At 40.5% G+C, this 23,202-nt stretch overlaps 3 protein-coding genes across 3 annotated transcripts in view; 2 read left to right on the forward strand and 1 right to left on the reverse strand.

Moving 5' to 3' along the window:
- LOC135492476 (myomodulin neuropeptides 1-like) overlaps positions 1 to 3,201 on the forward strand; it is a 50,034-nt gene extending 46,833 nt beyond the window's left edge. The window contains exon 2 of the mRNA XM_064778983.1: positions 426 to 3,201. Within this exon, the coding sequence (XP_064635053.1) occupies positions 426 to 1,462 (1,037 nt within the window). The 3' untranslated portion in view covers positions 1,463 to 3,201. The remainder of the gene's footprint in view (positions 1 to 425) is intronic.
- Positions 3,202 to 4,850: 1,649 nt separating this feature from the next.
- Positions 4,851 to 11,405, forward strand: LOC135492571 (1-aminocyclopropane-1-carboxylate synthase-like protein 1). The gene is made up of 14 exons (XM_064779115.1): positions 4,851 to 4,984; positions 5,595 to 5,654; positions 5,851 to 5,921; positions 6,036 to 6,105; positions 6,216 to 6,282; positions 6,660 to 6,757; positions 7,179 to 7,256; positions 7,438 to 7,538; positions 7,803 to 7,938; positions 8,141 to 8,285; positions 8,482 to 8,624; positions 8,768 to 8,930; positions 9,094 to 9,198; positions 10,241 to 11,405. Exons 1-14 carry the CDS (start codon positions 4,886 to 4,888, stop codon positions 10,393 to 10,395), a joined length of 1,491 nt encoding a protein of 496 aa, XP_064635185.1. The 5' UTR covers positions 4,851 to 4,885; the 3' UTR covers positions 10,396 to 11,405.
- A 9-nt stretch (positions 11,406 to 11,414) lies between these two features.
- Positions 11,415 to 21,727, reverse strand: LOC135492572 (neuronal acetylcholine receptor subunit alpha-7-like). Its single transcript, XM_064779116.1, has 9 exons — positions 21,595 to 21,727; positions 16,383 to 16,522; positions 15,928 to 15,972; positions 14,643 to 14,752; positions 14,276 to 14,456; positions 13,861 to 14,134; positions 13,404 to 13,490; positions 13,111 to 13,226; positions 11,415 to 12,888 (listed from the first exon to the last, which is right to left on the reverse strand). The coding sequence occupies exons 1-9, from the start codon at positions 21,656 to 21,658 to the stop codon at positions 12,574 to 12,576; spliced, it is 1,332 nt and encodes a 443-aa protein (XP_064635186.1). The 5' UTR covers positions 21,659 to 21,727; the 3' UTR covers positions 11,415 to 12,573.
- Positions 21,728 to 23,202: the final 1,475 nt, after the last annotated feature.

Raw genomic sequence — 23,202 nt, forward strand, 5'->3', positions numbered from 1 at the left:
AACCCAGCTAACTGGGGCTCATCAGGCCTTATTGGCTTTTTTTTGTTAGGCGCCCAGCTCGTGTTACGATGGACAAGAAAATGTTCTCACTTTGTCTGTTTAGTTAGTTTATGTGAACACTGACGTACTATTCTCTACAATCTGCATCTTTCATCTATCTTTCAGTAAATAATGCTTAAACTTTTCTCTTACTGTTAAACACATGCAAACCGGAAGTGTACACACCGCTCTGACAAGAAATTGCACTCCGCAAAAGTGATTTTGGCGATAGCTCTTTTTTGCAACCCTTTAGTTGCATAAGAAAGGGCAGAGACGTGAAAAGAATCTTTAACAGAAATGGATCAGCTCAGCACATTTATTGGTCATATGGCTAGTGTTATTTTTTGTACATATATACTCATCATGTGTTTTCTTTGTCTTTTTAGGCGTGTGCTTGGGAACAGACAGCGATGACACAAGCATGAGAGAAAGACGAGCTGTCCCCATGCTCCGCATGGGGCGTAGTCTGGGCATGATTCGTATGGGCAAAAGGGACCTCCGGATGCTGCGAATGGGGAGATCATATCCCGATGGCGAAGATCTCATCGGAAGACAAGTCACTTATCCTCGAGTAGGGAAAGACCTCGAGAGCGAAGAGGTACTCCGTAGTAATCCGTCTCTCCCGCGCCTAGGCAAGGACTTAGGGGGCATTCCTGTTTATAACGGTTTACTGTTAGATCAGTTATTAAAGGAGGTTCATAATCATCAGAGGTACGCAAGGTCTGTAAAGGAAGAAAATAGCAACCATGTCTCCGAAGAGGATAGCAAGGAGAGGGCGATACCGTTCCCACGGCTAGGCAAGGACTTGACTGAGCTAGAAGAAGGTGATCGCGCCATCCCTTATCCGAGGATCGGAAAGGACTTGAACGAGCTGGAGGCATACAAGCGCGCAATGGGGATGATCCGAATGGGAAAGAAGGCCATGGGTATGATCCGGATGGGCAAACGTGAGGAGGAGGAGAAGCGAGCTATGGGGATGATTAGAATGGGTAAGAAGGCCATGGGGATGATACGGATGGGGCGAGGACAGGAGGACCCATCTCCGGAAGAGAAGCGGGCAATGGGGATGATCAGAATGGGTCGATCACAAATTGATGATGTTACTGATAAGCGTGCCATGGGTATGATAAGAATGGGCAAAAGGGACGATGAAATGGATAAGAAATCTTTGCGTTTAGTCCGTATGGGGAGAGCAATGGGCATGATACGTATGGGAAAACGTGACGACGAGGAAGCGGGCAGTGACGAACTTTCAAAACGAGCAATGCATTTAATCCGGATGGGACGTAAACGGGCGATGGGGATGATCCGAATGGGTAGGGCTAGCTCAGACGAAGGGACGGACGAGGAAAAAAGGGCAATGCACTTAATACGCATGGGAAAACGAAGCGCCAGTGAAACAGCTCAGAATGCAAAACAGTGAGTTGTTTTCACGGCCCATTTGCAGTGGTGGCGACGACGACGACGACAACAACATGTATTCTTTGCGGCAGCCATTGCAGCAAAGCGGCGCCATTGGTCAAGTACACTCACGTGATTCTGGTTTTATGCACACGTCATGGTAGGGATTCGCTTGCACTAGGCTAGAAAAGGCACGTCCTCGGGATGTTTCACTGTATATTAACCAAGTTGACTCCACCAATGACTCTGGATTACACGAGGGTATTACTAAATGGGAATAATGAGTAGACTGTAAATAGTTCTGTGTCACTGAGATGGAATGATTAAGGACAAATCACCTGTACCGAACTCATCACCGATTAATTCGCGCAACCAATAATGGCAGTTCATCCCTTGAATACCAAAATTAAAAATGGCTGTATCTCTTCCCTAGTCTTGTCAGTCGCGGTGATGCACCATTTGTTATCAACTGACAATCGGAGAAGAGGAACAATAAGACTCATCCTTTGACCTATATCAAATATCTCGAATCTGGGGACAGCGCCGGGCAGAAACTAGAGAGAACTAGATTGATTATGACACGTGGAATACATTCGCCAATGCTCTATTCGCAAGTTCAAAAGGAATACCGATTTGCACAGGACAGACTAAATGGTAATATTGTCCATAATGGAAAAAAAGAGTAATGCTGTGTGGTACATCGAGCTGTCTTTTGAAAAAAAACCCCCACAAGTATGAGTTGGTTTAGTGGTTTGACCTTTCAAATGCAGTGAATAAATACAATGGACTTTTCATAACAAATTGCAGCGATCAATGTAAACTATGCCCTCCCCTCACCCCTCGCAGGGGTCACAACTAATTTATTGCCGAATAAGTTTCGAATTCTGAGCGAACAGATTCTTCTGCCTGTCGACTTTCTGTCGACAACACGTACATCTACCTAGTGTCGAATACCCGTACCTGTCGACTTTATAAATTTAGCTAGGAATTGGCTCATAATCAGTGAAAAATTGTGGAAAATGTGGATGTAGGTGATTTTGTCGAATCCTGGTCCAAGAAAAATTTCAAAGGTCGGCTAATTGTCGATTGCCTGTACATGCAGGGCTGTATTTTCAACTGCATAAGTCATACTCACTTACCGGTACTCCCTATTCACTTTTATGAGGTCAAAAAAGTATCACTAACTATTCAGATATTGCCCACATCATTGTTATTGTGGATGACTAATCAGATGAGATGAGTGTCAGGCTGACGACAAATGAATGGATCGGTCTACAGAGACGATATGACAAAACAGCGCAGCTCATACTCGTGCGGAGGTGCAATAGCAAAAAATGATCGAAATTTTTTTTTAAAAAAGCATCCATCCATTTCCGGAAGCTAAATTGACCGGAACTAATCCCAGAGGGAGCTTCCTGATTGGGTCATTGTGTTGGGTGTACCGGTGACGCAGAATCCTACAGTTTGGATTGGGTAATACGATCGGAACCGACCAACCCTCAATTCTGATTTTTTGGAAATCCCTGAAATACTAGTACACTATCAAAGTATAAGACATTGATATCAAGGAATTAAGATGTCACATAATGGATATTCTCTTACGCTTTCTGCCTGGTAAGCCCCTGGCCTGAACATGTAAATTAACCCCTTAAATGTGATGATCAAGAAGTGTATTTTTGTTACTTCGTTATTTTCATTGAGATGAATTGAAGTATAGTCATTATGATTGATATTATAATAAAACCTGTCCGATATCTTTGACATGGCCTTCTTCATTTCATTTTCTATCAAATTGTCACAGATTCGACCTGAAGTCATGATTCAACTGCAGCACTTTCCCTCCACGGTGTGGCTGGCGTCTTTTGATCAGTGATTCTTTCCCGCTTCCCACTTTAGCGGGTAATTTTGATTATAAAATACCCGCTGGGACCGAGCAGGTACTATTTCACACTGATGTCATGATGATGTTCAATAACGATTTTTGGACATGGCTTGCGGCGATTTTTTGGTAGCCGTTCTAGCGGTGTATGCTGCTGGTTGCAATTTTTGCATGTAAATACGACTAATCTAGCTCCTCTCCCGAGTAGGGAAATCCATCAGTTTGACAACCATCCTGTGAAAGTAAAATGTGTGTATGGAAATCCATCACAAAATGTCACGTATGGAAGACCATCTCGTTTCTGACTGCTCAGTATGCACCGATGTAAAAGAAAGTTATTGCGCCTAGTGAGAAAGTCCCAATCGACGACAGATTAATGTGCATGGCTATACAAATCATTGAACCATCCTGGGATACAGGTTTTTGATACTCCTTCATCTTATGAGTATATTTAAAAAACTAGCGATGACGTCAGGATGGCATTGCACCAACTCGGTTCGAACGTGGCACGTGCAGGTCATATAGCATAAAATGACATATACCGTCATTATTAATCCGCGATGGCAGACGTACATCAGCGAACATGTCGGAGGCGTTTCTCTCCGTGGATGCGTCTTGAGGAACAACGAACAGTTAGGCTACTGCAATATTATACAACGACAACAAGCGCGAATTGTTACGAACCAGAAAGTAACACAAAAGTAGGTTATTGACCCTCCCTTCTCCCATCTCCTCATATATATAGGCTTAGACAGCCGATAATTTTGCTAGTCGGACCTGACAGTGACACACGCCACACTTTTGTCCGGCTAGGCGTTTTATATCCGCGGATTCAGCGAAGACCTTCGATTCTGTACGTCTATTTGCCCTTCAGGCTTAGCGGCTCCTTCGGAGGCTGTTCATTGGGGTCGATGTTATCAAGGTTTGTCCTCCTAACCTTACAGTAAAGCAGTGGGAGTTTAGGCCTAGGTGCCACCGGGACAATGATATATGGACTGATGTTACCACTGCGCCACTCCAATATCCCTTGGGGTGTCCTTAGGCCTGGAGTGGTTCTACTGTAACCCCTCCATTTCAAATTAGAAAATTTAAAACGAATTAAAAGTAACACACTACAGTTGACAGTTCTCATTGAAGTACATGTATATACATGTATGATGACAATGATGAACTACATGTATTTTTGTATCTCGATTATCTGAGAATTGGTTCTTGCTATACAGTTTTGGCCTATATATGTGTGTTTCAGTCAATGGTCTACTTTTATGGTTCGCTGGACCAGACCAATTTGAATAAAAGGTTTGATGATCACAAAGTGTATTGTAGGCCTACTTTGTAGGCAGTAAGTAGTACATGAAATATATGCTCTCTATCAAAGAATCACGATATTGATTCGTCGATAATCTTGAAAGTACTGGATTCTTAGTTAGCATCCAATACCTTCGAACTCTGTATATTACACCTGCTTGAATACGGCGTGACCCCTAACGAAGAAACGTGGAACTACAAAACTGCCCGTCACTAAATGAAGTCACATGATCAAAATATGTCAGCCACCGTGAAATAATGATTTCGAGACGTGGAAAGACGGAGTTTTCCAACTTTGCGGGCGATTATTTCGTGAAATATCAGCAAAATCCATACGATCCTGGTGCTAATGACACTGTAAGTTCATTATATGTCTTTATATGCAGATATTTCAATGATGAACACAGAAAAACGTAAAAATCGTCTATCCCCACTCCCACCGCGATTGAGCGGTTGCACGTGACGTCATCAGCGGGCGTGTTGGAGGGACACTCAAAATAAGGCAAGCCCAAAAAACCATGACAGCATTTGATTCAATTAAGTCAAACATGGCAAATCTTTGTTCTGCTCGAACATGGCTGACCGTTAAAACACTATAGACTATACTCCCGAGCCGAGGCAACCGCAGTCCATCAGTCATCCTAGACAAGGCTTGTCGAGTCGGACCAGTGCGTCTGGAGTGTATTCGTGCCCTAGCCTTACCAGCCAACCATGCAACAGGCTACCATCTTTTGCTAAAAATCAGCATCTTACATGGCCCAAAGCCTTGTGGCGTTCTCATGACAAACCCAGTGTACACATAGCCTGAATAAACACGCAGCGATTGGGAAACGTCATAGCCTTTATAGGCTTCAGAGCTCATAACCTACTAGTCGACTAAAACCTGAGTGCAGGAACAAGTGTGGTCTATCCCATCAGTCTGGTCATGGTAGGCCTCGAGTATTGATCTTCTCACTCTATTTTGCAGGGTATTGTCAATACTGGCACTGCTGAGAATTACCTATGCAAAGATTTGATGAAAGAACGGGTGAGTTCTCTAAGTGTCCTTCTCCATGTGGCGTCTGTTCTCTTACTATTGTTACTAAGTGACGTGACCAGTCTCCACCATCTCGGGTTATCCAAAGCATCATGATACTGACCCAACTTACCCAACTAACTTTGAGGTAACATATCACAAAAATGATGGCGACATGATTTGAATTCCAAAGAGTGTATATTTTCAGTTCAGTCGGCCAGATATGGCAACGTGGACCGAAGAAATGCAGTTCTACAATGTCGGCAGTGGAACTCTACAGTAAGTTATAAATAAAGAACTGCATAACGTCAAATAATATCCATCTTTTATGTGTTCATGAATGCCAAACACAAAACTTTTTTATGTATTTACCTCATTATTTATCCTTTTCAGCTTCAGGAAGTCCCTGGCAGAGTTTCTGACTGAGCAGCTGCAAACTCATGAACCTCTCAAACCAGAAAATGTAAGAACAGACTTGTGATATGATACTACATGTAATTACAAATGAATTGCAACAGCTCATGGCTGTGAATGTTCAACAACTTTGTAAATTCTAAATTCACTCTTCTTCAGATCTTTACTGGGACTGGTGCTAGTACTATCCTTGAACATCTGGCATTTTCTTTGGCTGATGAAGGAGGTGAGAAATATTTCATAAATGAATATAATCTTCTGAACCTTTCAAATTAATCATAAATAAAAGGCGCGTTATAGGGTGAAGATAGAGAAAAAATGAAGGAAAATGTAATAAAATCATATGAATTATTTTTTAAAGTAAAGTAAAATAGTAATGGCATTTTGAAAAAATCAAGTCGTTTTGCACAACTTTCAAGATAGATCATCCTTTTGCCAGCGGGGCTTACATTACATAACTCCTCTTTACGCATATTTCTGTATCGAGTGAAATGACCTGATACTGTCAGGATGAAGTTAAATGGGAGGACAGACACTTGTGCTAGAAAGCTTGATTGATATAAGTACATAAAGCATTCATTCATACCCATAATTTGATTTCAGAATATTTTCTTTGTCCTACACCGGCGTATTTTGCATTCTGGTATGATATGGGAGCAAGAGCTTTAGTTAAGCTTTATGACATTCCTCTGAAGGGTAGAGTAAGTTGGTTTCAAATGCACAGATAGATATTTTAAGGGAATTAGCGTATTTAGTGTATTTAGCATACATGTAGGCCATAGTAATATGCAGTCTCAGCAGCGGTTTCATTACTGTGTTGAGTTCTTGCAATTAGAGTCAGTGATATATTATCAATACTTTATCATTCATGTCCATAGGTACAGAGACCTACATCTTGTGGTCCACGTAATGGCATCATCAGCATGCAGTAGGCCTATCAGGTTTATATTTATCCAGCTCTGTAGGTCAGTGATGGATAAATGCATTATTGATTGATTGATTCAAGTTGAGTTTTTTGGAAAATTTTTACTTGGGATTTACCTAAAGTACTGTCCTGTATTTGCACACATTGAATGATGTGTTTTCAATTCATGCGTGTAACAGATGTTTTCACTTTTCTAGGACATTCCGAAAGGTGCTAAGCCATTTCAACTGACTGCTGAACAAGTGGAAAGCTGCTACAAGAAGGCAATGGAAGAGGTATGTCTGTCAGTTAGGCTAATGCCATGGTGGTTGGTAAACTGTCAAAAAGGTCAGACCTGTAATCCACAAGTACTACGATAGGGGCAAATAGCTTGTGACGATTCGCTTTGAATTACCCTAATTGGCATACAAAAGTTTTAGTTTCTGAAGCAGTATCCTTCTGATTTGCGTTTTCTAGGGGTGCAAGATCCGTGCAATCCTCATCTGCAATCCAGCAAATCCAATTGGAAGTATTTTAAATGAGAAAGAACTTGAAGACATATTACAGTTTTGTGCAAGGTAGGTATTTGTGTTCTTTGGCAATTCACTTCACTTCGATTCCCACATTCTTTTTTACTATAAACTGAGACAGAAAAGAGATTTCTTGAACCTGTGGGTATGCCAGTAAGGGCAAGCAAATGAGCTGATGCAATGGAAAACAAAGGTACATGTATATGAAGCTGGAGAAAGAAATTACCGCTATAAACAAATTCTTAAGGAAAACAGTATATCATATAATTTATAGTCGTGTGCTTGTACTGACTCATTCAAATTTCTTTTTAGAGTGAAGATTCATGTCATCGTGGACGAAGCATATGCAATGTCTGTTTTTGATGAAAGTGCAAAGTTCTGTAGTGCTTTAAGTTTGCGAAACATTCCTGACCCAGAGCGTTTACATGTTGTATGGACATTCAGTAAGGTATGTATCATAGGCAAAAAGTATGTGTTCCTGTTTGCAAGGAACGAAAAGCTGAACCAATCATAAGTTGTACTGACCCAGAAAATAATTGTGGCATTTCAGGTCCATGCATTCCAGGAGGATGGCGAAAACTTGGAGGCGATTGCAACCAGTGACCTTGAATTGATCATTAAAGATGACTTTTCATTGTTGATGTTTTCAGGATTTAGGCCTGTCAGGAATGAGATGTGGTCTAGTACATACTTGGAACAAAGATCTTCATGGTTTGTTATACACGAACTATACCTCTATGGCATCAATGTCTTTGTTGATCCAAAACAGGCTTACAACACTCATCAGTGACCGAGGTACGTTTTTTCTTTTAACAAAAATCACATATTGCCGACTCACCCCATGGACTGCTGACCAGCAGGATACAAGGTAGTAGTGTATATATATTCCACCTTTAATACCTAATGGGTTATGTCAATTTTTTAAAGCTGATGGTTCTCACTGATGAAGAAATGAATCCAACCGCTAATGACATATATGATTTATTCTAAGATTGGATGAACAATGTCTACTTTCCCACAAATCTTGCAAGAATGAGAAGAGCTCGCAAGTTAATGAAGGAAGGGCTAGAAGATGTAGGAATCAAAGTGTATCCATCCAAAGCTGGCTTTTTTATTTGGGCCGACTTTTCAGAGGTATGTGTTTCTTTAAGTCATTACTCGGAATTAACGTGGTTTCAAATTTAAATCCTTCAAAGCCAACTAACTGAAAGCGAATTATTTCATTCAACCTCCTACATTTTATTGTATTCATTGTCAGTGTTATGTGTTGCTTCTAGGTTCTTCACCCACTGACGTTTGAAACTGAGATAGCCTTCTTCTTGAAGTTGATTGAGCTGCAAAGTGGAGGGGTATACATGGTGCCAGGGAAAGAGCTTCATTGTGCAGAACCAGGCTGGTTCAGGATTGTCTTTACCCACACTGAGGAATTAATAAATGTTGGTAGGTACTGATGCTTCAAATAGTCACATTCATGTTATAAGGGATGACTACATGTACAGAGAAATGTCATGAAATAAGACCTGGCATTGGTGTTGTCCCATCTTCACAACTGATGAGTATAGTATACATGTGTGTGTAATAATGTCATTCTCTTTATCTTCAGCTATTGAAAGAATAAAGAAAGCTGTGGATATGATGCGATCAGAGGGTGTTTTGTCTAACCTAGCTGAGGCTCTGGCTCCTCCGAAGATGGAATCAGCTGGGGGTGGTGAGCACTGAGTTTCTCATCAATGGTTTTGACTGATTCAGCCTTGTACTGTTTGCTTTTTGTGAGACAACCATGTTCTGTGCTAATGTATGCCCATGAAAATAAGTTCCTTAATAGAAAAGGGACAATGTGTAGGGACTCCCCCAGCCTGTTGCACAGTCAGTAGGCCTGGCATGATTTGTCAGGATAGAGGTTAAAGTCGTAGTTCCACCTATCATAAAACCCCGTGTTTTTTCAAGACCCGTGTCTTCGCCGTGTGTCAAAAAACCCGCGGCGCACTTACACCTATCAGTTGTGTTAGATAATGGTTAATAGCCCCGGCGACAGGTGCGCTGTAGGTAGGGAACTCTCCTGTGTTTCTTTCCTGTTGGAGGGGGCGCAATACCGAGGCAACTACACCGCGCCATCTGTTGCCGGATCTTAGAACTTGCAATTGCCGTGTCTATTCAGATTCCACCTATCAAAAAACCTGTGTTGAACACGGATCTAAATTAGCCCGTGATTAGCCCCATCAAGCTCGATGGGGCTAATAGACACGGGGATTTGACACACGGGTCTATTTAGACACGGCAATTCATAGGTGTAAGCGCAAAAGACACGGGGATTTGATAGGTGGAAGTACGACTTAAGAGCCCCTCATCAGGAAACTGTGGAGGGTGCTCACCACTATACTATAGACAATAGAACAAATAGCAACTGCGGGAGATCAGAAAAGGCCCAGATTTCTATTTTATTTCTGTCTGCCATTGAAGCCACTGAATGAATAAGTGCGGTTTATGGTACTTAACAAAAGGCTCTTTTCAGTGGCGATATGTCAATGTTATTTGCCTAGACTGTATTTTCTGTATTGCCCACTTATTCCAAAGTCGACATGCATGTTCATTGTAGTACAGCATTGTACTATTTGAGAGTTGCAGTACTGGGAAAACATCTCTACTAGATCGCTACTTATTAATTTAGGATGCTATATTACATGATGTATGGTACAATCTAATGGGCAGTATTGCACCCGGTATCATTCTCTTCTTTATCTTTCTTCCAGGGAAACCAAAAGCATCCCTTGAGGACTTGTTATTAGACATGAGACTGAGCATCAAGAATACTAACTGGCTGGAAGCAAACACAGCTGACAAGTGGGCAAATGATAACCCAGATTTGGCAAAGGCATTCAAAGATGCCAAAGATACCTACAAGTAGTCTTTATCAGGCAGAATTACATGTACTGGTACAATTCATCATATCGTATCTCATATCTTGGGGACAGTATTGGACATAAGTTATCGAGACACAATGCACTTCATGTACAATGTCGATTGTGGTGTAATAATCAAGGTAATCTAAGACAACATTCACTTTATTGATTACAAATGGATTACAATAGAATTTGCAGACTGAACATCATCAATTGGTGATATGCATAGAGTTAAGTGGTATTTGCAGGCGGGGTTTGTCAGCCTCACGAATTCGGATTCAGTTCTGGTTCTGCGATTTTTATCCGAATTCGATAATTCGACTATTAGAGGTTTTTATGGCAAACGGACATGTAAACTCGTTACAAGATTCTCGTAAGATTCTTCGTTGAAAGCTTAGGCAAGAACTTAGTAGTATCGAATACACATGCACTGTGTTCCCTCTGGGCATTCATGCGACCCATACTAGTTTTTCATCATAAGTTATACAAAGGTAAGCTGGCAATCTAACATAAGATAAGATAAGGATAAGTTGGATAAGACTACGTTCAACTATTCAAATTAGGTTAACATACCTATACCAGTATACATCAAAACACACATAGAATGGATACTAGTAATACTAGTATACAAATCGTACAGAATATTCAAACAGGAATATCATTGCAAAAATCAAAAGTATAATCAGAGTCTTTCAAATTTGAAAGACTCTGATATACGGTATAATATATTCCATCATTGGATAATACTGATTCTGTAAAGAATAATACTGCATGGTTACATATATCTTACAATAATACTGAATTGGTAAAGAGTACTGCATGGTAACGTATTTCTTACAGTAATACTGACTTGGTAAGGAATATTGCTTGGTTACTTATTTCTTACAATAATAACTTTGTAAGGAATAATAACTATGGTTACATATTCCTTGCAAATCGTTACACGTATTTTATCCATATAAATATTGTAAATTGTGATATATAAAAAGTGAAGTTGTGCAAATGAAGCTGGCGTATACATCAGATTTTTTTACATAATAAAAACCCCATTAACTACCCTTTCTTCGATTGTGTTTTCTTCTCCCTAGCCTTCTACATGTACATCTACGGGATTTCTACATGTACAATCCTATCTCACTAACCTCGGAGGCCGGTTATCGTTACAAACACGTGGTCTCTGCAATGGGGAAGGGTAACGAATCGTACATGTACATGTAACTGCATCCGAGCAGGACTAAAATGTTCTTTACTAATCTCGAAAGGTAATCATTGAAAAACAGATCTGAACACAAATTGGAATTGTAAAAGTTGTCTCTTTTTTTAAGAAATTTCTTATTTAAATAGACGTGTACATTTCAATATCGTAAAGAATATTTAGCAAAACGTGCATGCAAGGCTTAATTTCAAAATGCAAAGTGATACAGGCCTATCCTGGGCGACTACACCCAGAGCCCAATTTTATAACTCGAGATTCGTCGTTGCTTCGAACTTTATTTTATTGACCAAGTCCTGACCAATTTGTATCCATCTAAATGTAGATATTCGTGTTGAATAAGAATTTAATACATTGGGCACCGGCCATCACTGGCCTTTGCATGCAGCCCGTGCGTTGTCTCGAATGCATTTCTAACTGAAGACTTAGATTTCAAGCGCACAGTCATGGCTGTTTCGTGTTCAAGCTATACATGTAGCTGTTAATAGGCGGTATTTTACCATAATGAGAGCTGTCAACCTATTCGCTCTGTTGAAATTTTATACAAAATTCACTTGGATATAAAACTGACGAATTCGTCCTAAAATTCTACCAATCCCGGTAGAGTAGATAAAAAGAAATGAAATTGCTATATGTATTTGGTTTATAATGATAATGAGACCACATTGTCCAAGAACGCTTCATAAAGCACACGACTGATCATCCTATACTGGATTATGAGTTTTGATACACAAATAATTAATGATATCGCTTATTGATTTCAGTTCTACCGGTTAATTATTCTTCTTACAGACTTAAACGACGTTGTTTGGGACTAATCTGATAGCATTGCGTGAATGGTTTATTTCCAGTTCAATTCCTGTCGCAATCTTCAGTTTCATACTTCATGTTTATCTGTGGTTCTCCGATTTCTTCCTCTGTTTTTAATTCTTGGTTTAGCCATAGACACATTTGGTGTAAATGCCACATTTTAGAAGGTAAGGATACCAATTGTGATGATCAGTGCTATCACCAGGAAAACCAGGAATGAGAGTCGGTTCAGCGAAAGAGCAATCAAGCGCCACTCCATAGCATGATTCCTCTCAGGTGTAGAGTTGACAATCTTGGTGTCCGCGGTCCCATCAGCATCACCCCCTTCGCCACCGTCAGCGGCGGCGTCGCCACTGGGCTTCCTGTTGGGCGCGGACTCGGCTCCTGCTGATTGGTTGGCGATAATGGGATCGGCGATCATGCGGTATTCCTCTGCCTTGATGCGGAGCACGCGGCCGAATGTTCCGAGGAAGACCTGGAAAATATCAGTGGACTTAGCCATGGAAGTGTGATAGAACCCCATTAAATAGTTAGTTCGCATTAGTTAGGCCCTATTGTTCTTTTGAAAAATGATAGCATTGGGTTATCCATTCCTACACGCCGCATTTTGTATGGCATTATTTTAGTACATGTACAGAATCTGAGGCGGGTTTCTCTGTATGAACCCGGTCTAAGGGGCTAGCTGTCGCATACTTGCCTTAGCAAGACAGTTTGGTGGTTTTGTGCTGGCCTTGGTCCTCCAAATGTTGGCGTTGATAGCCAAAAATATCACCGCCACGCCAGCAACAACGAAACCTGCTGCATAATAATGGACTGAAAAAGATAGAAATACACGCATTCAACAAAAATATAAAGGCTACAGGTCACAGGGCACAATTCTTAGTAGAGTAAGAAATAATAGAAGTCAGATGGGTTAACGTGGTTTCGTCGAAAAGAAAGCCTCGAACATCATTACTGTAATCCAGAATTATTTTCGTTACTGCTACTTACCAAGCAATGGACACGTTGAAAGTCCGGAGGGTAAGAACACCTCGAACATCAGAATCATCAGGAGTAGGGAAATCATGATACCGATACCTAAAATGAAGGTTGATTACTACATGTACTACATGTACGATCAGAAACTGAACACATATAATAATAAATCCATTCTTCGTCATATTCAAATGGGCCGCTGGTATGACCCATCCAGACTAGTCCTGTCCAGATGCACCAGGGCCAAGAAAGGATTCATTTCTTATCATCATGACCGAAGAGGGTGGTCTTTTTAGCCATAATCAGTCTGAACGATATATTGAATTTTAAAAATATGACAACTGCACTGCATTTCTTCAGGGGTACAATGTATAGGGACGAATGAACGGTCACACCGGCTGCTGCGAACAATGTAGAATTGGGGCACCTTTGGGTTGGAGTTAATAGACTCCTGACACTTTATACACGTTACCTCCAATCGTTTTCTCGTCAGTCTCAAAGGGCATCAAGAAAAGGAACGGAATCAGAAGAATGAGCAGGACGCCTGGCGCAACAAAGACATGGTTGTAGTAGGTTGATCTCCTTTCGAAAGTCATGCTGTAGGTGATGTCCGGGTAGGGTTCAGGGCAGCATTTGTAGCGCCTTTCGTTGCGCTTGCCCGCGAAGTTGTTCACCTCCCATTCGTCGTGCTCTTGGAAGACATTCAGGTCTGGAGTGCTGGAGTTTTCGTACATTTGCAGATCGAGCTGCGAATAAAAGAACGAAAAAGAGCGGTGAATCTCACACCTAGCTCGTCCTCCAATGACATCGTGTCGTACTTCAGCAATCTACTGTTTGCATCATTAAAACGTGTTGGCAAATTGTAAAATAAACATGACTTTTCGTACCTTCGTTCCGTCAAATGTCCAAGATCCGAATTTCAATTCGCATTTGTGGCTGTCCCTTGGAAATCTAAACAGGTTGATGGTGCAACTAGACTTCAGTTGCTGAATGGGAATCCATAGAATGTCTCCATTAGAGTTGACAACGGCGTTCGGACGATGGGCAAGACCGTAGGTGCGGTCGGCGCTGAAAATGAGAGATTCGGATGCAAGATTTGCACAGAATAGAACCGAAACCAGTGTCAATGATTTTCGCCACAACGATCATTATCATGTATTACTTGCAGTGGAGAGGCACTGCTTGACAGTGCTTACTGTTGCAATTATGTGAGAGTATCCGTGTTGGATATTTTCTCATGAGGCTGACACTTACTTGTTGTATAGCATTACATCTGGTGTCCATAGGTTTTTCGAGGAAACACGAATCTGTTTTTCTTTGCCGTACGCATTGGGGTCCCACTTGAGCCGATGGTCATTCCAGAACTAAATCAAGCACAGAACTATTAACATTTAACTCACTGATGTTTACATAGTCATTTGGAGGCAGCTGTACTTGGTAGGCCTATTATCTAATGCATTTGTGAGCCCATAACGGTATCGCGTTCTCTTTTCTTCTATGTAATTACCAGAAAGTTGATGACAATATCTGCCGCGGTTGTTTTTTAGCCAGCGCCGTTTATCTGCCTTGAGCATTATGCCAAGATAACAGGGCTGATGTCAAGCGGATACTAATATTGTACTAAAATATTGCGCGTTACCAGTATATATCTGGGCTACATATAGCTAAAGTTAAAACCTTCATATACATGTACACCTACGATCAATCTGCCTTTCAGCATTTTCATTACATTGCCACATATTACTTTCAAGAAGTAAGACGACAACTTCATATCGATTTCGACTACATGAACATGTTTCAAACATTAACCAAGCCCAGACAGTTTTCATCGCATTTTCAAGAACTCTGTGTTTTCACGCGGAGATGACAGGCTCTTCTCCCTCTGCGTATATCTAAGCCATATTGAAAAGTGCATCCTGAATGTATTCCCGCAATGTGTGGACAGGGAATGTAGGAAAGTGAAGATGTGCGTGCGTGTAGCATATTCAAGTACTCAAGTACGTAAGATTGAGATTGTACCGCTACTGCGGCATATTCTATAGAAATACTTATTTGTATGCAAATTGTCTAGACATCATGGTTAACCACTGGTGGCCAAAGAAATGCGGTATGTTAAACTAGAGTTTTTCAAATAGATTTATTTGAAAGACTCTGGCTAAACCAAAAGTCCCAGAAGGAAATCATAACGTCCTTTGCATACAGATATGCGCCACATCGGATCGTTTTTGTTAGCCTGTTCTTAACGATGCCGGCAAACAAACATCCATTTTAGCGCCATCTACTACATGTAGGTATTGTTTAAACCGCAAGATTTATCAAGCATCCAGGGGGAAAACATGCATGAATAAGTGACGGAGTATTTCTGGAGGCAGACAAAATCTGCTACTCTTCTTCCGTTTGCGAAGTATGTGCGTCTAAAAACGACAAATGCATACAACCACAATAATGTACCCCGAGTGTTGCGAACACTTACACTTAATTTAAATTCTTGAAAGAATTCTATACAATGTGTGTCGAAAATATTGATGAATTAACTTACATATCTGACCCAGACGTTCAGCGTCAAACATTGGTCCTTTTCGTCCTGTAAGTGTTGAAAAGAAAAGTCATCATCCAATAAATATAAGTATGTATATATATAAATCGTGCCTAATAATCATGACAAGCTTGCACCCAATAACCCTGGCACTGGTGCATATTCTTGAGATGGCCCCTGGTAACTTTCCACCGCCATCGGCGGACAAGGAGTTGAAGGAGGATGAAAACCGACATTTATATGAAAGGCGCTCTGCGGTTTCCCATGCACGGGCTATTGGTGATAATATTCTGCCTCCTCGAATACCAGAGTCAGTTATATGCTCCTCCCCTTTCACTCCTCTTCTGATGATAGAATAACTGTGGCTATGATTACAATATGCTTTTTAAAGTATTACATAACATTGCTTATAATGTAATGTCTCCTGTTTTTAGCATAATTGTCTTAAGCTGACTTACCAAGTCTGCTATGCTTATCAAAGCAACGCCAAATTTAAGGGTAAGGGTAGAGTCCATACTTTTTCTAGGGATGGTTGTTGGGTCATAATCTTTGAAAATTTCCTTTTTTATTTGAGCCTCTTTCGTTCCTTGGCCGAAAACTGAAATTGCAAAAGAAAGGCAAATCAATGTTAGGGAAAACTTTCTATTTTGAAGAGCTCTGGAAAGGCTGGGTAGGGAAGTAGTATAAATGCTCAGTGTGCTTTCAAAGCAAGGATGTTCGGTTGTGGCCAACCCATACCAACAATACGCTGCCATACGCTGAAACTTTCAACGCCATGTTGGAATAACACAGTCGTAGCGGACTGGTGAAAGCACTTCAAACCGCGCTAACATGAAGTGAAGTGCTCTTCAGTGATTTGGTGGAATCGGAAATCGTTTGGTGCGGAGTTTCGTCGACTGGTATGAAAAATACAGTAGCGTGTAGAAAATACCCACTGCTTTATTACACCGAGGAAGTTTTTCACATGTTTTTCTGTGGACATCTCTCATGAATATTCACAGTGAAAAACTTTCTTGATATGGCTCTGAGCTGTTAGCTATTAGTACTTATAATTGAATACCAAATATTTTCTGCTAGAATACGGACATCGCGATGATTTTTGCTATGAGGACACTTGGCGTTGAGTAAAGAACTTGACTCCAGAATTCATAATTTCTGCATTTCAATTAAAATAACACTCGGACAAATTACTTGTATAGAAATATATAAAGTTGAAATGGTACTCTCGAGATACGTAATCCTCGGTATAATTCATATCTACGAGCTCTTGCGAATATCATATTTTAAACTTTACAAAATGAAGACGTTGACAAAATATGATGGTATGTAGAATAACATTTTCAGACAATTTGGATGCCATTGGGTTCATTAGCGTTGATTTGAGCAATCGTGCATTTGGTTATTTGAACAAACTGAATGAAATCAAATTAAAACACTGCAAACCCGGCATGTCAGCCCGTGACTAAACTGACTAAACGATTATTTTCAAACATGAACACACATTCAAAATGTGCATGTATTACTAACGGTTTTTAAATGAGATCAAACATACCATTATTCAAATTTGATTCCCCTTCTGTGGGATTTTTAAGTTTGTTTATCTACTGTAGTGCATCAGGGATAGCGTGTAGATCGTTTTTATCATTATTATACGATCGTAGTCATCATATAAACCGCTATTTTTCATTTGGTCATTTTGATGCGGCGCCGACTCATTGAGAGGATTTTGGTGGGACATGCCATAATACTAAATTTCGAGAAAAACAGCCCTTAGTTTTCATATTACACTTTTCTTTATTCATGAGATTCGTGTATCGTTTCGTCAAACACTATGAGTAACACGTATAAGAAGGGGCGTATTGCGAATTAGGAGTATGACGCGTTTTTCTTGACTCGTAGTATATACAAGACTGTATATTATGTTTCTATATGGAGTGTCCAGTGCATCGGCTCATCACGATAGTACGAAACATCACAAACAAAGGCTCAGAATGCCAGTGTTTGCGATCTGTCTGAAGATATTAGTCAGTGTAGAACTACAAATAAGTTTCCCCTGCTGGGATCATCTGAACTGCTGTACGATATTGCTCGACGCCGGATGAAGTTGCAAGGGAAGTGGACATTTAATCAAACTTCGTTCAAAAGCCGTTTTCCTGAGTAGGCTCGTGGGACAGAATTCCATTTTACACCAGGCATGCCATGCCAGCCTGAGGACAGAATATGTTTGATGACAGCAACTCGGTCGGCCTACGAGTTGTACATATCCTTATCACAGCATCTAGTGGTACTTCAGAATACGCTGCCCTTATCAGGAATGCAGTTGTGGGTGAATTTAGTCAGGTGTACAGTTTTTAACGCCCCTTCGGTTAAAGTGTTTTACAATATTGTATGGTCACGTGACGGATTAAGGTATGGCCCATCTATGGAGACCTATGACATTCAATACGCTCAGAGATTCAGAGCGTGTAAGTATTAAAATCTTTGTCATCGGACATTTTATCCTACCACTGACACTGCACAAAAACATTTCAGCCAAGTACCTTCTAGGCTAAAATTCATAACAGTTAACCTCTATAATGGAAACGTATGGAGTGGCTAAAAACTCCATTTGATGCCGAGCAATGTAGCACTCCCATTCCGATGTAAATATTACTTTCACTATTATAGAACATCAAGTGAATTTCCAATAACTGTAAATTTTGACTCGTAGAAGTGCTCTTCTGTTGTTGCAATTTGTATCCGAACATGTATGTCTCTTCAAATAAATAATTTCTGAAATGCATGTAAAGCATTGTGGCCTTTGAAACAAAAAGCAATGTAAACTTGGATGATTGCTGAGTAAATCTTAGTTTTGTAAACTTTCTACATGTATTAATAGAATTATTAATTAGTGAGTGAAGAGCAGACAGTCAACAAGGACAGTATCGTATATTTAGTTCTACAATCAGCTGCATCATTTGGCGACTGTAATGTCGGTTAAGGAGCTCACTTTCATTATCATAATCCAGCCAAATGCATCCACAACACGTTCCCCACACCAACAACAAGGAGAGTGTAGAGAGCTGGTTGCCGAGCACTTCGCGGCGACGCATGGCAGCCTCCTTAACTGTTGTCAAGAAGTCAGTGGAATTTGATGCGGTTTTGACGCGTGCCAAGAGTCCGAAAGGAACCAAAACTAACACTACCTTGTGCAGGGTGTAGTGGATGGCAACCGCAGGTCGGCACCGTTGACTACGGTTCGACGATATTAGAGATTGAAAGGGACGGGTGAATGACCACAGATTTGATCATCTTCACACAATCAAATGAGCATAGTAGCCTCAACGGATGCATGGTTGTGGGACATGATGGTGATGATGATGATGATGATGATGATGATAATGGTTAACTGATCTATCTAGTGAATAATCAATATTGTTATTATAGTTTATTTAACATTTTTTTACATGGAGCTATGATCTTTAAGACAATCCCTCGGCTGGTTGCAGGCCCAAAGCTACATCGCACATTGAGTCAGGGAGTTTTCACTAACTACTATACTTCTCACATTAATGATGATTTAATTCAATAACGCATCCATTAGCAGCTGGAGCATGATTGAAATCAAAACACAATCCACCGGGGAATACTTGTAGCGTGCCAAAACTAATGCATATCCTAGTTTTAACCCCGCGCCTATCTTGTTAAAGGTCTACGGGGTCTCGTGTTCATTGTATTTTCTTGTGGCGCGAGTAAATAGAAATAAACACCGCCGTATAGTGCAGTTACTATATATGCACACAAGTTCGCTGCAACTTGTTATTTATACTGTACATGTAGTGACTGTATTTGTATATCAGTCTACAGAGTGGCTTTGTTAAAGATTTGTATTCAGTACCTATTCACACAACAGAAAATTTTCAAGTTCAAGTTTAGATATGTGAGCGAACGGAAAAGGCCTTCAACGGACGTGAGTTAGTTTTGATTACGGGTCCTAAGAGCACTTGACTACGTGTTTTAATTCAGTAACGGTTACCGTTAAATTGTTTTATAAATTACTACGTTACTATGCCGTCGTTTAAACAGTTTCTGTACTTTGAAGTTACTGACTAGCCGACGTTGCTAAAACAGTTGCACCCGTCAATTAAGCGGACAATAATTGTAACAGCTTTTCAAATTCGTCATTTTCTAAAAACAACTTTGCACCCAACTACCGTGTGGACCTCTTTTTACCCACGCGATCCAAGCGCACTTCAACCAATATGCAGCAGCTTTACTCCACTCAAAATGGCATTCACATCAACTGAAACAAAGCAGCCACTAAACTTTCAGTTTCATGTACAAATCGACCAGGCAACGCAATCTACTCGTATTGTTGCTAATTACATAGATTTATAAACTTTTTTCTCTCATGATTTTATTTCAAATACAACGTACAGTCAAATTCGACATACACGAACCAAATGCACATGTCCTTGCACATGTAAGTACTGTAAGTGGCAAGGAACAATGAATTGTACCAACCTCTGATTTCACTACACCTTTGATAATACACACGATACTGTCCGATTTCATGAATATTAATTTGTTGAACTGAAGTTACTTATTCTGAGTGAATATCAATATTCGAACTAAGTTCGGAAATTTTGAAGTGGCATGGTTTGTGCGGCGGAAGGCATGAACAATGGATGTTATTTGAAAAGCTCGTACATATTTACGTTGTCTAAATTGAATGCTGCCAACCAATGTGAAGTACTTCAAACTTGATTTGAAATATGCGAATGGGGAAATACTAGTATCTCAGCTTTCGTAATGCATACTCCTTTACACTGAATTTCACTTTGCAGTCATATAATCATGATACAAGTTTACTTTACTTTAAGTGTTAATCTGCATTAAACAGCCTGAGTTATAGTGTACTAGTATAATCCTCCAAAAAAAATTTAAATCATTGGCCTACAACACGTGTGTCGTTTATTGTTACTTCTTACTTCTTAATACATGTACTTGCGTTTAAGAGTCTGACTTGTCCAGCCGCTCGACCGGTAACCTCGGCAAATTCAAGATTATATGCGAAGTGTTTGCCGAACGATAAGAAACCTACTAGTAAGTAGCTTGAAGTAGGATTCTTCACGGAATACAACACCGCTTATAATTTGATGTCAATTCTATAATGCAAATCTGCAGATAATACGATGGAGAAGAAGGGGGGGGGGGTTGCCCACTGGTGATAACAAAAACACATTGAGGTAATGCGTTTTTGGTGAACCAATAGTATACACTGCGGAACCGTCAACTCGGAATGAAGTATTCCTTGTTGCAATAATAAAAGGAGAGACCACATCACTTCTGAAGCCGAGGAGCATACCGAAACTATCACTGCTGTCCCACATCATAAGTGAAATTAAAATTGTCTTAGTTAGAAGTATTATTGGATAATTGTATACATGTTCGGTATCTTCAAAAATGTCCTGTAATACCATATCGGAAGCAACGCTATGGTGCAAGGGCAAAACAACGTTTGAAGTTGCCAGCTTCCATTGTGTCCATCCGAACAAAGAGGTTGGATGCATGTACAACCAGCACATCCATCCGGGCATCACGCGGTACCGCACTGGTAGCAGGCCGCGTTGCTTCAAAGCTTCAACGGCAAACTGTAGAAAAATAACGAAACAAATTCCAAGTACTCACCGCTGATGACTTGCAATAAAATTGTAATCGCCACGACGGCTCCTAAACCCGCGGTCCACGCCATTTTAGCCGTTTCCGAAAGAACTTACAGCAGGATGACAAGAGATGAAAGCCAAGGGGTCCAGCGGCTGCGTGGTCAGGCTGTTAGGCAGGGCGTGGATTACGATGACGTAGACGCATAATTTGAAATGTTAATTATATTGATGGCTTCTGTTATGGGATGTCTCGAGGTACGCGTGTTTCAAACGTTCCTTGCAGTCAGTAGTTAAACATTTCTAATTCAAATTTGATGTTTTACTTAAGGTTTAGCATGTTTTTAACGAGATTTTCGATACAGTTATGGTCGTCAGATGGCCTGGCCTATCAACTTGGTCAAAATCCTAATAAGATTCATGACATTCTTATTTAACCTGGTTAAGACCTATTCAGTTATTTCATATATTAGCACATGGACAGTCTTAGCACGAGATTTCAACGAAGAATCATGGAAAGATGTTCGTGTATACAAAACTGACTTTTACCTGGGCATACCACGAAAAGTGAAGTCCGAACTTGCACAATTCTAGTTACTGACTGATGTTTCAATGCCAAACATCACGGATTTAAAACTAGATGTTTGCGTGTCAATACTGGCAAAGAAAGTGTTTTTCTCTGCAATTTCGGAAGAGCTGGACTGCCCTGGCCAAAACTATGCACTATTCCTTAATGCATGCCTGGCGGCGTTTTACGGCAACAGTGTATATCGAATAAAACGTGTTTTCCGAAATATCCGATTAGACGTCGCTTCGTTTTATCACTAACACTTTTATTTATTTTTTGTTTAAAATAAGGCTTATTCAAGGTATACAACTTGTCACTTCCTCTTGTGTATTAAAAGATTCATCAAGCAGTCTCCCAGTGCAAGTATGCCGCATGACAGCTAAGGTATTCAATATACGGACGCTCGCTACATGCTACTAGTAATAATGTCTCGTGAATCATAAGTATTTTTCATTTCCTCGCCCAAAATGTTGATCAATATATCTTACACAATGCTTGGTATGTCTGCCTTGACGGAGAGTCAGTCTTCGCATATGAAGTACGTGACGCCTCCGCTAGGCCGGAAAAGAGAAAGTTCGGTTTCTTATCGGCGTTGATCAGTAAGTCATGTAACTTGTCGAGGATTGGATCAAGTCACAAAATCGTATTATACGGTATTTCCCATTGGTCCAACGGTTGCACAAGAACGATGCTCTTGTTATTCTTCTTGACACGCCAGTGAGTGCTTTCTTGACCTTTATAAACATGTGCTGATTGACCGCACCACAGCAACACTGTGCATGGTCTCTCTAACAGCAAGCACCCTGTGTTTTGACAAATCTTTATAGTCATGTCCGGGGTCTTCGAATCAAGGGCTACATACAGTAATGGCCTGCTGTAGACACAGCTTTAGCTAACCTTATTTGCATTGAGAAAAGGCCTTTCAAAAGAGCTTTCTTAAGAAAATTTTTAACAGCCAATCGGCGATGTTAAGGAATCGGCCCGAGGAATTAATTTGATGCTGCCTTAGCTATTAGTTTAAAGTAAATTCATCGGAAGCTTGGCGAATGTAGTTTATAGCATATCGGG

Source organism: Lineus longissimus, chromosome 8 (assembly GCF_910592395.1).
Source record: "Lineus longissimus chromosome 8, tnLinLong1.2, whole genome shotgun sequence".
In the NCBI taxonomy this organism is placed as follows: domain Eukaryota; kingdom Metazoa; phylum Nemertea; class Pilidiophora; order Heteronemertea; family Lineidae; genus Lineus; species Lineus longissimus.

What these genes read in the sequence shown, in the direction of transcription:
- LOC135492571 (XM_064779115.1), top strand. Translation starts at nt 4,886, where the DNA reads ATGATTTCGAGACGTGGAAAGACGGAGTTTTCCAACTTTGCGGGCGAT. An exon ending in AACACTCATCAGTGACCGAG is followed by an intron (nt 8,286 to 8,481) that starts GTACGTTTTTTC and finishes ATTTATTCTAAG; the next exon opens with ATTGGATGAACAATGTCTAC. An exon ending in GATGGAATCAGCTGGGGGTG is followed by an intron (nt 9,199 to 10,240) that starts GTGAGCACTGAG and finishes TCTTTCTTCCAG; the next exon opens with GGAAACCAAAAGCATCCCTT.
- LOC135492572 (XM_064779116.1), bottom strand. Translation starts at nt 21,658, where the DNA reads ATGGCGTGGACCGCGGGTTTAGGAGCCGTCGTGGCGATTACAATTTTA. An exon ending in TGACGAGAAAACGATTGGAG is followed by an intron (nt 13,491 to 13,860) that starts GTAACGTGTATA and finishes CCTTCATTTTAG; the next exon opens with GTATCGGTATCATGATTTCC. An exon ending in CACCAAACTGTCTTGCTAAG is followed by an intron (nt 12,889 to 13,110) that starts GCAAGTATGCGA and finishes GATATTTTCCAG; the next exon opens with GTCTTCCTCGGAACATTCGG.